This window comes from Lepidochelys kempii, chromosome 6, assembly GCF_965140265.1.
Source record: "Lepidochelys kempii isolate rLepKem1 chromosome 6, rLepKem1.hap2, whole genome shotgun sequence".
NCBI lineage: Eukaryota > Metazoa > Chordata > Testudines > Cheloniidae > Lepidochelys > Lepidochelys kempii.
Genome location: NC_133261.1, coordinates 36,450,110 through 36,464,175, shown reverse-complemented (window position 1 = coordinate 36,464,175; position 14,066 = coordinate 36,450,110). Strand labels below are relative to the sequence as shown.

General features: G+C 37.1%; 1 protein-coding gene across 6 annotated transcripts in view; it reads left to right on the top strand.

The window, feature by feature from the left end:
• The window catches only part of SBF2 (SET binding factor 2), a 559,107-nt gene that overhangs the window by 102,955 nt on the left and 442,086 nt on the right, over positions 1–14,066 (top strand). For all 6 annotated transcript variants that reach the window (XM_073347556.1, XM_073347555.1, XM_073347560.1 and 3 more), the window contains exon 2: positions 761–846. In XM_073347556.1, the coding sequence (XP_073203657.1) occupies positions 761–846 (86 nt within the window). The remainder of the gene's footprint in view (positions 1–760; positions 847–14,066) is intronic.

Here is a 14,066-nt window from a genome sequence, read left to right as displayed (position 1 = left end):
CACTGACTATGCACTTACCACTGTACTGGCTAACTCCAGAATGGTCCTAGCTGTTGTCAAGTAAACTGCCTAAACAGAAGAGTTTTTATGTATGAATCATTTAAATCATTGGTGAAGAAAGAAAACAATGGACTCTCCAACTGAGACTTTTTCAGTTGTACAAAATGCTTGGGGAATGGAATTTCTCTGGTGGTTAGATGCTTGTGGAGTGTAGTAATATGACCAGGCAAAAATAATTTTTAGGATTGAAAGTAAGCCATGGATATAGCTATATTATTAAACTACTCCTATTTCATTTTCATTATTCCTACATCTAAGAAATACACATTCTGCTTCCTAAGGAGTCTCTAATCTCACTGTGGTATAGAAGGAAGTGAAATAAGAGTTCTGGCAAGGAAGACTGGAGTGCATTAGTAATTTATGCCCTGGATAAAACAAAAATGCCATTTTAATTCAAATCCAGTAAACTTTTGAGCTACAAAATTTTTATAAAGAATTTTATAATCCATAACATTTTAATGTCATTGACCATTTTGAAATTGGCTCTTGATTATATGAGGGTCTCTATTGTATTTTATTTTAATAAAAATAGAAATCCACTTGTAAGCTTCATTTAGACCACTGTAGGATTTGTCTGTCTCGATGTGTAAATGTAATAGTTTACACTGTGATATTTATCACGGCATAAGCCACAGTGGTGGTGTTAGTAAATTTGTTGAATGGGAGAAACTTTCATGCTGTGATTTTTGTCTTTCTACAGGCTCAGCAGAAGGTTTGGGGAAAATAATTCAGAGGTTTCCTCAGAAGGATTGGGATGACACTCCATTTCCACAGGGAATAGAGTTGGTAAGTTCATATTAACCTTCTGTATTTTATAAACTTCTTAGAGCTGGAGCCTGAAAATGTAGTTCCCTGGGCACATTCATCTAGTCTGACATGGTATTGAACAAGATCATGTTAGTGGGATGTAGATAATGTCTTTGAGGTTCGTTTTCGGCTAGCAGAAGGTACAGGAAAAAATTATCCTCTCCATTAACAGAAGTAACTGAAATGTAAGAAGTAGAAAAATGATTTCTAAATATGGTTGCTTGAAAGTTAAAAACAAATTTATTTTAAAAAATAGTTTGAAAAGTGTAAGAAGAAATGTCAGTCCTTTTTTTGTAAAATGAATGTGTGTTTAATATGCTGAAGAAAATATGAATAAATTTAATTTTCATCTTTAACCATTGCAGAATATTGTAGTTTTTATGTATGGAAAGAGATTCATTGAGTAATGAAAATTCAAATTTAGGATGTACAAGGTAACTGTGCGGGGACACCTTATTAGCAAATTATTACTAAAATGTAACATATGTAACAAAAACGTATTAGCAAGATATTTTTATGACTGCATTGCTATGGTGGCTGAACAAATATGTCATGCAGGTATCCAGTATAACTGCATGACTTGTCTTGTGATAGTGCTTCCCAGTACAAACTTTTTTTACACTTTAATATCTACTTCTGATAGAAGTTATATGTTAATTTAAAATTTCAGTACATACATGCAAATGAAATCCAGAGTTAAACATACTACGTTGCTTTAGGAGCTACAGATAGACAATTAAGCAAGTATTTGTGTGTTTTTTTTGGGGCAGAAAGAACAGGGAGATGGAGAGTTAGATTACTTGATAAATGTGTCATGATTTTGTTGGAGCTAGAGCATACACTTAAAGCAAGTTATCCATGGAATTTTGTTGTGGAATGGAAAAGAGAATTTTTTGCGGTCATGATGGTATGAAACATTGGTATCTATTCAATAACATTTAAGGCTGGTGCACTATAAAGTGCTTAAGGCAGTTTAATAGATGAACTATAGCTTGAGATAAAATAATGGATATATTTGTCCAAGCAGTCTCTCTCCTTCCTCCCCTCCCTAGCCCTTCACCAGAATAAAAACGATATTATATCATGAGAACTTTTAGAAGAGTAAATTATAGGCTGAAATATGAGCTTTCTAACCAAATTTGAAATAAATATGAAAATGCTCAGTCATAGAAAAGCAAGTCTGTAATATCTTTCCATGTGTGCAAAAGTCTAAAATTAATGGTTTTATGCTGTTTTCATTGTGTTGAAAATTTCCCGGATAAAGCAATCCAAATGACATTCTGTGCATTGATTGTTAGCATAGTAGTATAATTGCTGTCTCTTCTCTGATTCTTGGACTACAGTCTCTTCTCTATTATGAGCACCACATGTCCCCCCAGATCACTTTCTCTTTGTCTCTATACATATCTCCTGGAATATCCATAGCAGACAGTTGCAGCAAAGTTGTCTTCTCTCTTTTCTTTCAACTCAGCATTAGTTATAAAATAGCCATGAAGTAGTACTACATCTGTTTGGAATTTTGAACTGCTAACTTCATTAACATTGTACTAACTCTGTTCTAGCCATTCACGTGTTGAAAAGTGTTAAGTTTCCCACCCCCCCCCATCAGTTTGTTTAATTAAATCTTGAGTGTGTTTCCTAAATAAAGTAATAACTGTATCTTGACTGAATAAACTCTGAGACTGAAGGTCATGGAAAGTTAACAGGAGCCATCCTCAGTTATGGTCATAATGAAAACGTTAATTAAATATATCTACGTTTTAAACGAAAAAAGAAACTACAAAAACGAAATGAGTTGTCAAAAGATCAATTTTTTTTGGAACAAGAAGGTTAAATTCTTTTGTACTTTCTTCCACCCTTACTCCTCCTTCCTTTTTCATTTCATAGATTCCTTCCCCCCCCCCATCAAGTCTAAAACTTTTTCTTGAGCTAGAACATATCTTTTAGACAGACACCAAGTCTTTATTTAAAGACTCCAAGTGACGGAGAATCCACCACATTCAAAGGTAAATTGTTCCAATAGCTAATTATCCTGATGGTTAAAAATTTGTGCCTTATTTCCAGTCTGAATTTGTCTAGCTTCAGCTTCCAGCTCTGGATCGTGTTATTCGTTTGTTGACAAAATCACTCTATTATAAGAAATCTTCTTCCCATGCAGGTACTTTATAGACTGTGATCAATCACATCTTAACTTTCTTTTTGATAAGGTAAATAGTGTGCACTTCTTAAATCTATCTCTGTAAAGCAGATTTACCAGGCATGAAATCATTCTTGAATCCTTTCTAATTTTTCAACATTCTTTCAGAAAGTGGATGCCGGAATTGTATTTAGTAATCCAATAATAATCTCACCAATACTCCATACAGATGTTTTGCTACCTCCCTACTCCAACCTGATATTTCCCTGATTATACATCCAAAGATTGTGTTCGCTCTATTACCCGTAGCATTGCACTGGGACCTCTTGTTCAGCTGGTTATTCACCATGATCACTAGGTCCTTTTCAGAGCCACCGCTTTTAGCATGCAGTCCTCAGTCCTGTATGACTGGCTGTATAATTTTGCAGTTGGCGACATTAAAAACATATAGAATCATAGAATCATAGAATATCAGGGTTGGAAGGGACCCCTGAAGGTCATCTAGTCCAACCCCCTGCTCGAAGCAGGACCAATTCCCAGTTAAATCATCCCAGCCAGGGCTTTGTCAAGCCTGACCTTAAAAACCTCTAAGGAAGGAGATTCCACCACCTCCCTAGGCAACGCATTCCAGTGTTTCACCACCCTCTTAGTGAAAAAGTTTTTCCTAATATCCAATCTAAACCTCCCCCACTGCAACTTGAGACCATTACTCCTCGTTCTGTCATCTGCTACCATTGAGAACAGTCTAGAGCCATCCTCTTTGGAACCCCCTTTCAGGTAGTTGAAAGCAGCTATCAAAACCCCCCTCATTCTTCTCTTCTGCAGGCTAAACAATCCCAGCTCCCTCAGCCTCTCCTCATAAGTCATGTGTTCTAGACCCCTAATCATTTTTGTTGCCCTTCGCTGGACTCTCTCCAATTTATCCACATCCTTCTTGTAGTGTGGGGCCCAAAACTGGACACAGTACTCCAGATGAGGCCTCACCAATGTCGAATAGAGGGGAACGATCACGTCCCTCGATCTGCTCACTATGCCCCTACTTATACATCCCAAAATGCCATTGGCCTTCTTGGCAACAAGGGCACACTGCTGACTCATATCCAGCTTCTCGTCCACTGTCACTCCTAGGTCCTTTTCCGCAGAACTGCTGCCTAGCCATTCGGTCCCTAGTCTGTAGCGGTGCATTGGATTCTTCCATTCTAAGTGCAGGACCCTGCACTTATCCTTGTTGAACCTCATCAGATTTCTTTTGGCCCAATCCTCCAATTTGTCTAGGTCCTTCTGTATCCTATCCCTCCCCTCCAGCGTATCTACCACTCCTCCCAGTTTAGTATCATCCGCAAATTTGCTGAGAGTGCAATCCACACCATCCTCCAGATCATTTATGAAGATATTGAACAAAACCGGCTCCAGGACCGACCCTTGGGGCACTCCACTTGATACCGGCTGCCAACTAGACATGGAGCCATTGATCACTACCTGTTGAGCCCGACAATCTAGCCAGCTTTCTACCCACCTTATAGTGCATTCATCCAGCCCATACTTCCTTAACTTGCTGACAAGAATACTGTGGGAGACCGTGTCAAAAGCTTTGCTAAAGTCAAGAAACAATACATCCACTGCTTTTCCTTCATCCACAGAACCAGTAATCTCATCATAAAAGGCAATTAGATTAGTCAGGCATGACCTTCCCTTGGTGAATCCATGCTGGCTGTTCCTGATCACTTTCCTCTCATGCAAGTGCTTCAGGATTGATTCTTTGAGGACCTGCTCCATGATTTTTCCAGGGACTGAGGTGAGGCTGACTGGCCTGTAGTTCCCTGGATCCTCCTCCTTCCCTTTTTTAAAGATTGGCACTACATTAGCCTTTTTCCAGTCATCCGGGACTTCCCCCGTTCGCCACGAGTTTTCAAAGATAATGGCCAATGGCTCTGCAATCACAGCCGCCAATTCCTTCAGCACTCCTGGATGCAACTCGTCCGGCCCCATGGACTTGTGCACGTCCAGCTTTTCTAAATAGTCCCTAACCACCTCTATCTCCACAGAGGGCTGGCCATCTCTTCCCCATTTTGTGATGCCCAGCGCAGCAGTCTGGGAGCTGACCTTGTCAGTGAAAACAGAGGCAAAAAAAGCATTGAGTACATTAGCTTTTTCCACATCCTCTGTCACTAGGTTGCCTCCCTCATTCAGTAAGGGGCCCACACTTTCCTTGGCTTTATGTTGTTTAAATTTCCCTCCCTCTTATCTTTCAACATTACACTTTCTCTTTTCCATTGTGAGAGAAACTCTTTGCCTTTCTCTTTCTCCCCTTCTCTCCTTTTCTGTCTCATATACATTTAGGAGTTTACCTGCTTAGGCTGAATAGACTGGGGAATTGTCTTTACTGATCTAGAACTTGAAATGTATGAGTACAAATGGCTGAGCAGATGGAGGGTAGTCAGTCAAGGTAGTGAGATTTGCATAATCACTGTACAGTTACTGAGAAATAACAATTCAGTGATTATGCAAGTAAGAGACTCGTAGCTGATCAGTTTAGGGAATTGTGTAGCTAAGAGAACTGAGCATATATATCCCTGTATTCTAGTTACTTGGTTAATTCCATGTCAGTATAATTCTCCATTATCAGAAACAGTGGCCCTTACACTTATCAGCTTACCTGTGATGAAGAGAGAGAGAGTTTCCTCGATGTTTGCAATATTTCCATGTATTTCACTATAGGAAATACCTTGAATTTTGCAAATACTTATTTAATTTTCTAAGACAATTCACAAGTTTTTAAGACCCACCATTGACTATGCCTTATTTTACCAATATAGCTACAGCAGGCACCATTGTAACATGCTGCTTTTGAGATCATGTTAATACAACTAAGAAAATGTTTTCCTTCAAGAGCACTTAGTCTCTATGGTCTGTTTCTGCATTGTGTCAAATTTAAGTATCTTTCAATGGTGTAACTATAACTCACTGATTTTGAATGTAGTAGAGGATATTCTCTGAGAACATATTTTCTGTGTCTTGTTAAAGTCACACTGTCAGAAAAACATTTTCATAGATGTGATCCAAGAATCTAGTGTAACCATTACTTGGCTTGAGCATAAATTGTGTTGAATTCATTAGAATACAATACAGTAAAAACAGTCCATCTGCAAACACAATACATGTGGAAAAAAAGACTTCTCAAGTAAATCAGATTTTATAGTTGTCAACATTTGAAAATTTTCTAGGGACAATTCTGCAATCTGTCTTGGCCATTATTTAAATAGGTAGTCAGCTGATGGAGGGTCATGAGTGCTGCTGGTGATTTTGGGTTATTTTAATATGGATAACTTATTTATTCAGGACCTCAAAAAGGTATTTGGAGTTTAGATAAATGTCCGCAAGTCTGAAAACTTCTCCAAATTTTTGGAAGCCTTTTATGAAGCTCAGCATTCTTCCACCCTTCACAAAATGCTTTATTTCAACTTTCTCTCTCTACCTGGAGCTGTCTTCTTGGGGTGAGGACTTCATTGGTGTGTTAGGGTGATAACATGAGGTTCCCCTTCACCAAGGTAACTTCTGAAAAGTATTGGGCTCTTTCTCTCTCATCTGACGTAATGAAGGGGGGAATGATGTAGGGCTTTTCTTCTCCTCTTCCCACTTTTTTCTTCCCTCTGTAGTCATTCCCACTGTTTTCTACTTTCTGAAATTCTCCCATTTCTCTCTTCTCCCCCCTCTCATCTTTGCTTTCCCTTTGTCTTTTTTTTCTATTTTGATGCTGTTCCATTATTTCTCTGATCAGAGTGTGTTGATGCTAGCTGATGTAGCTATGTTGACTCTGGCTAACTCTGCTCCTCTTCTCTCTCCCCTGCCTTAGCTGCTCCAGTGATCTCTGGGTGTGGAGAGTGGCTGAGGCAGGGAGGAATATGTATTCAGCCATAGCCTTTCTACTTACTCTGCATAGTGATCAACTTTTTTTCCTCCTCTTATCTTTTTCTTTTTAAATAAATCCTTAGACAATCCAAGATTCTTGTTGGAATGAAACACCTAGGAGTGAAAATATAATTTCAGGGAAGTCTTGACCAAAAGAGGTTAGATAAGAACTGTGGAATAGTGACAAGCAAATACATTTTCCTTTCCATTTATTGCAGGAATTGTTATTGACATAACTGTGACAGATGAGAGAAGCGTGGAAACTTCAGAAGTCTGTTATATTGAGATGTGCAGATGCTATAGGCAAAGGGATAATTCATAAGCATGTGTATCTTTTAAATGTAATATGTATCCTTGTGAGCTAGGGATGTATTTTAGCTCCATGGGGGGAAGGTTACCAAGCTTCCCCCAACAGCCAAAATCATTGGTGAATCCCTGCAAATCCCTGGACAGGTAAACAATTCAAAAGCAGTTCCATCCCCTAGGAGAATTGCATATACGGGTTCAGATAGGGCTCAAAAGAGACAAATAAAGGGTGTTTAGTATAATGGGTCATGACAAACTGACTCAGAGTCCCTCATCATGATCCAGAAACTGGCATGAGATTGTAACCCAAGAGGCCGAAAAACCTGCTGGAAGGGTTTGAAGCACCTGGAAGCTGCCAGTGTCTCTCTGTGGAAGATGGGTGACACTTGGTAAGCTTAGCACCCAGGTAGAATGTTTGTTTTATTATGTTTTCTTTGTAATGCTTTTGTACTAAATAAATGTGCTGTGCTTTGTGAAATCTGCTAACCACTGTCATAGGCTTGGGAGAGAACAGAATAGCAGGTTCTCGATATTGAGGTCATATGAGACCTGTTGAGATAGTCACAGTGAATTTCAGGGGGACTGCAAGCCTAAATCCCTGGTCTGGAAGAAGGGGGATGCAAATGCCTGCTCACAGAGAGGTGATGGCTTGAGGCCGGAGACCTCTAAACATAAACTATGCCGGGGTCAGAGGTGCATTTAGCCCTGGAATTGTGACAGTCATGGAAAAAGAGTAGGCTGGATGAATTAGGTAAATAGTTATGGATTTAGGAATATTGTGTTTAGGTTAGAATGAAAAGTGTTTTGCCTGTTGATACTAGGCAGAGTAGCTTGATCTTGTAATTTGGGAATTACAAGGTAGACTGATTTTTGTAACAGTGAAACTCTTGAAAATGTCTCTTATGTTTGTTGCTTGTATAAATTTGTTTGATAGGGAAAGCTTGTCTCTCACAATGTGATGTTGCAATATGACATAATGTGGGGTTCTGAACATTTTAAGGATTTGTTGATGTAACTAGGGTGGATGACAGCTCTAATCTTTTCTAAGTGAGTATGTGTGGAACTAATTATTTTTGTATGTTTTGGAAAAAACCCTAAAAGAAAAGCTGATACTCAGTTCTTTTTATTGTGATGTAATATAGTCCCCTCTTCACTAGCCTATTAAATGAAGTATTTAAATGAAAGAAATAGTGAATAGAACGTTGAGCATTTGTATAGAGGCTTGAGCAAAAAGGCTACAAATCAGGGGAACTGAGTATTTTCCCAACTGTCCCATTAATTTCCTATGTGATCTTTGGTGAGGTGCTTAACTTTTTTGTGCATAAGTTTCCCCCATCTGGAATACAGAATATTGCTTACTCAGTTTTGTAAACATCTGTGTGTGAAAAGTGCTGTATAAGTACAAAAGTGTATGTATAAAGGAAGCAAAAGTTAGGCATATGACAATGACATATTAGAAGAGCTAAGCTTGAAAAAGATTACCTATTCTGAAGGCTGAGATAAATGAGAAGTAATTGGCTTTTTACTGGAACACCTGTTGCACAACCATACTTGGGAATCCATTGAAAGAGAAAGGCATGTTAACTCATATCTTGGTTATTATAGGCATCTTCAGGCTTCTGATCTTTAAGTTGGCATTTAAGAGATGGAGGTATTTATGCTTTTTACTATCTAATGTTGCTGTAGCACCCAGAGGCCACAGTCAGGATTGGGATACATTATGGTCAGTGCTAGACAAACTTTCAAGAAGAAGCAGTTGCCGTTCCAAAAAGTTTATATAATATGAAGTATAATATTTAAATTTTACTGAGGAAAATTAGTGAGACTTCGGTCAGGCTTTCAGGAGAAAAAGACAAGGATTGCTAAAACACTTTAAAACACAGACACACGCACAGCCATAGACACAGACACATCCAAAGCCCTACATACAGGGGAGAGAGAAGGCTGGGTTTGTTGCACCTTTTCATACTTTAATAGTGGCCATGACATAGCTTTATGGATGCTCCTGCTTCTATTTGTGTATTGGAGGAAGGGAAGGTTCCTCCCCTTTCCCTCCCCACAGTCCTCTGATTTGTCCCCACAGGCAGTGCCTTTTCTTTTTAAATTTGACCATGAAACCAGGATTTGGCCTTACGTCAACAAACAATATATTCTGGCTCGCCTTTTGATGTATACCTAATAATAATAATAAAGTACAATCCATATACTTCATTTTTACTTTAACACACCAGTTTTGGTAAACTAAGTGGTGATAATTTTAATTGTTTGATGAAAGGTTAGTTGACATTTAAAGAGTTCTACTGGAAGAAATTTTATTTACTATGAAGCATTTCTATGTAATTTTCTGCTTAATTAATGAAGAATAATGGGAAATAGTACTGGTTTCTGTTTTTTTTTAACCCAAGTAAAAAAGGTATGTTTCTGTTTTAAAATATCACTGTTGCTCAACAAAGGAAAATTCAGTTGATAGTATTTAGAAATAAATAAAATGCAAAAATAAACTAGGCTTGGCACAGTCACTCTTCTTCGAACACATTATAGTTATTTTTGTCAGTTTTTTTAACATAATAGGCCAATGAGATACCTACAGACAGCCACACAAATTAATCAGAGTTAATTTTAGTGACAGATGCACAAAGTACAAGAATAATATTGCAAAGTCTTTCTGTGGTCTTCTTTAATGTTACATGATGATAAACCTGGAGATGCATAAATGCAATATAGTGTAACTTTTTGCTTTTGTTTACTCCATTGCTTTGATTTATATTATATTATTTCCCATTGTCACCTACTCATTGGAAGAGAAAATAAATATATTGTTTTGGGGAAAAATACATTTTGTTTGTGAGAAGTAACCAAGACTGCATTTTTTTAAAATGATTTGATGTAGGTATGTTTTGTAGAGACACATCTTTTTGAAAAATACATTGGTTTTAGTTGTTTTTTTTTAATTATTTTGGAGCACTGCCTTTTCCCCATGGCTATTCTTTAAGTGGTTGCTTTGAGTCACTTCTAATAATCCCAAATCACTGAAATGCAGTTCAGTTTCCTAATCCGTATTGTATGATCCACTGAAATACAAGCCTAGACATTTGAGTTAAAAATGTTTCTCATAGTGTAATATAATGTTAAGGTACCGAAGAAAATGGGGATTATTTTTAGTAGTGTTTTAAATTTAGGTTGAGTAGTACTAGAATATTTTTTTCCTCCAAAAACCATTAATTGCTTGGAAATTCGAAAGGCTTTGAGTTTTCGTTTTTGAATTGTTTCTAAAGAAACAATGTTGTTTCTACCTGGACAGTAGAGACAATCTGTAAGATAAGTTAAGAGGAAAAGTTCAAGTAATTAGCCAATTTTCTTATTAAAAATATGCTTTTGTATATATGCTTATCAGTATCTTTCCTGACCTTTTATCTTGAACACTGAGCACATTGATGGATCATGGCTTTGATCAAAAAACACAGCACATGCTTTGCACAAGGGGTTCAACAGAGGCATAAAATTCACAAAAGCAATTGAAGGAGGAGTTTTGAAGGAAATTGCCAGATTACAGGCTGATAACTCTACTAATGCAGCATCAGAAGAAATTTGTCTTTATTTGTTAACAATTAAGAATGGGAACCGCAAAGCCATCCTCCTGGTCAATACAAATTTGGGATAGTTATGGTAGCTGATTGAAAATGTAGAGATACAACCTTCTTGAGTCTTCAGTCAAGTGTCTTTGAGGTTGATGATTATGGAGAAATTTTGAATTTCTACAGTGCTCTTTAGTAGGGTTGCCAATTTTGGTTGGATGTATTCCTGGAGATTTCATCACATGACATAATCTTTAATTCCTGAAGACTCCAGGCCAATCCTGAAGGGTGACAACCCTACTCTTTAGGTGTGTGACTGCTGTTTCTTCTTCCTTAACAAGGTTAAGGCTGAACATCCATGCATCAGTTTAGAATGATTGCACTGGAAGAGGTCTCATCTTTTTAATTTTATTTTTGTTGTCTGAACAAATGGCAAGGACTTCTTTGTCATACTTGCCTCTGCACTGAAAATACCTTAATTATTCCTAAACAAATCCTGTCTTAAGTCACCCTCATGCCTCAGTACAAAGAGAGGGAATAGACAACCTTTCCAGTTCAAATTATTCTGTTACTGAGCCAAATGGTAGGGCTATATCTAATTTTGTCTCAGGAAATTGAGATTGTAACACTTGGGTACTATTTATCACACCAAAAGTTTCCTTATTTTTAAGTAAATAAATATTTCAGACTAAACAATTGAGCTGTCTGATTTCTAATTATATTTGGAATTTTAGTTAAACCATTACAGTCAACAAACAGATTTAAAGGCACACTAGAACTCTCTACTAAATACACAGATTTCAATTAAAATATACAATAATAATTGAGGTATTTTCACATATTCATGCTCCAAATATTATTTTTCTGGAGGAAAGCCTATTTAGTGCTTGAACAAAATGTTCTTTTTTTTTTTTTCCAAGTGATCCATTAAGCCAAACCGTTTAAAGTTTGAACTTCCAAAATAAACTATAAAAACCAGCTATTCAGAGGTTGAATTAAGGACAACAGTTTAAACAGCTTTAAAGATCAGCTGAATTCTGATTGCCGTCCAAACTTGGTAAATTAAAAATGTGAAACTCATTAAGATTGAAGAGTTAGAGCTAGAGGTGACGTCTTTGGTACATCATCCAGGAAACTCAGGTTTGGGAACAATATTGTTTTTTCAGTTCTTGAGCTAGTGTAACATGTCAGCAGTGAAGAAGCAACACTGACAGTTCTTTGAAGGGAAAGGATAAGATTACGCTGTTTTAACCTGTCCTGGTAACTATCTTGAGGGCAGCATTAATCTTGGAAGAAACTGTCAATAACTATGCAACAGAAAATTCTATCACAATGTGTGAAGGAGATAAAAGATAAAAAGGATAGGACTATAGACAGGAAAACTGATGAGAAGTAAGGATGATGATAACCTAGTTTTATGTATATACTTGATCGAACTCAATTTTATATTATATCTTTAGCAAATAGTATGAATTAGACTGTTGGTTAGAGGGAAAGGAATATACCCATACTTCCCCTCCTGTCCATAATGTTTTCCTTATCTTTGTACTTTATTTTGTACATAAACTAAAACTAACTTTTTCTTGGCTATGTTACAGAATTTTAGTACACATGGACAATGTAAATAGGGACTCTGCCCAAATTGGTTCTGTGTGCCGTCTTTCATATACTGATAATTGAAACTGTGCCCAAAAGTAATACCTGCAGAATTTTACTAGGTTTAATTCTTTCTGTGCAAAAAGAAATGTGAAGATCTGAGTTAAGCCTCAAATTCAATGTTTTGTAGACTATCTAAATCAGTGCTTCTCAAGCTATCTGATGGGGGGGGGGGGGCGGCAATTTCTTTTTCCAATATGTGCGCAGACCAGCAGCTGATGGCTCGTGGACTGACACTGGTCTGCGGACCACCACTTTGAGTAGCACTGATCTAAATAACTTGGTCAGAAAATATATACTGCAGTGAATAATTGTGCTTTGTGCGGGGAATGAACTAGCTGACCTAACAAGTCTCTTTTCCATTCTTGTTTTTGGTATTTTATGAAACAAACTAACCGAAATTTAAAGATGGGAAAGACCTATGCCTATTTCATAAGAGGGTCCTAATACTTTGAGTTTGAAAATGTCTGTTAGGTCATCTCGTGTTACCAATAATATTTTTCCTTTTGTCTTGCCCAGTCCAGTTTTAAATGAGGGACCAATATGTAAAGAATTGTATGTAATAAGTTTACACTTTACTGAGCGAAAGGAACTATTCCAAGATCGTTTGGAGAGCCACTCAGGAAAGTTGGTGACCCTAACTCAACTTTCATTTTCAGCTTTTGTTGCCATCGTAATTTTACTAATTAGCACAAATTTATTTGTTTTAACACTGTATCTTAACTTTTAACAGTTCATCATCCATCTCCTAGTCCATCAATACTGAAGCTTTGTCACCACCTTGAGTATGTTCGTTGTTTAAAAGATTGTACCAGTCTGTGCTAGAAAAGGGTTTGGACATTATACAGTATCATTATGGCATTGAGCTATGTGTAAATGTGATTGGAAAGTTTATTTAAATTGTTTCTACTTTTATGTATACTCTGGTGTTTTTTAATGTACATTTAGCACATTTATATAGCAGATATACTGGACCAAATTCAACCAGGACTTACACTCTGTGGAAACCAGTTGAAGTCAAAAGGGTTTGAGTTAAGAGTAGAATTTCTCTATCTGTACAATAAATTATGTGTTTTCTGGGCCTAAAAAAGACCATGAAATCTCCGAGGAATGAATGACACAGACCTCTGCTAAGATGTTCTATCAAGTGGATATTTTATATAGTAGATGTATTGGACCGTCTTCTACCCTAATTATGCATCTGAAATCTCTCATCTTACTTATAACACCTCAGCATCAGCAGATCATCAACACACTGCCTAGCAAAATTCCAGTGTGCTTTGCCTTTGTCTCTGACTATGACAAATGCATATTTTGTTTGTTTTCTGTGTTAAGAAATTTTAAAGCTTTCAAAATAAAACATAATACAGAGCTACTGTGTGCCAATCTTAAAAATAGGAAATTTACATTGGTCCAGTAAGAACTCAGTTCAGCAAATCACTGAAGCATGTGCTTAAGCTTTATGGACATGCAACTGCTTTGTTGAATAGAGGTAGATTTAAGCACATACTTAAGTGCTTTGTTGAATCATGGCCTCCAGTTTTGAAAAGAAGGATGTAGTCTGCACCCACATAAACCAAAGTCAAAGAGAGCTTCATGCCATTGCAAAGGAATAT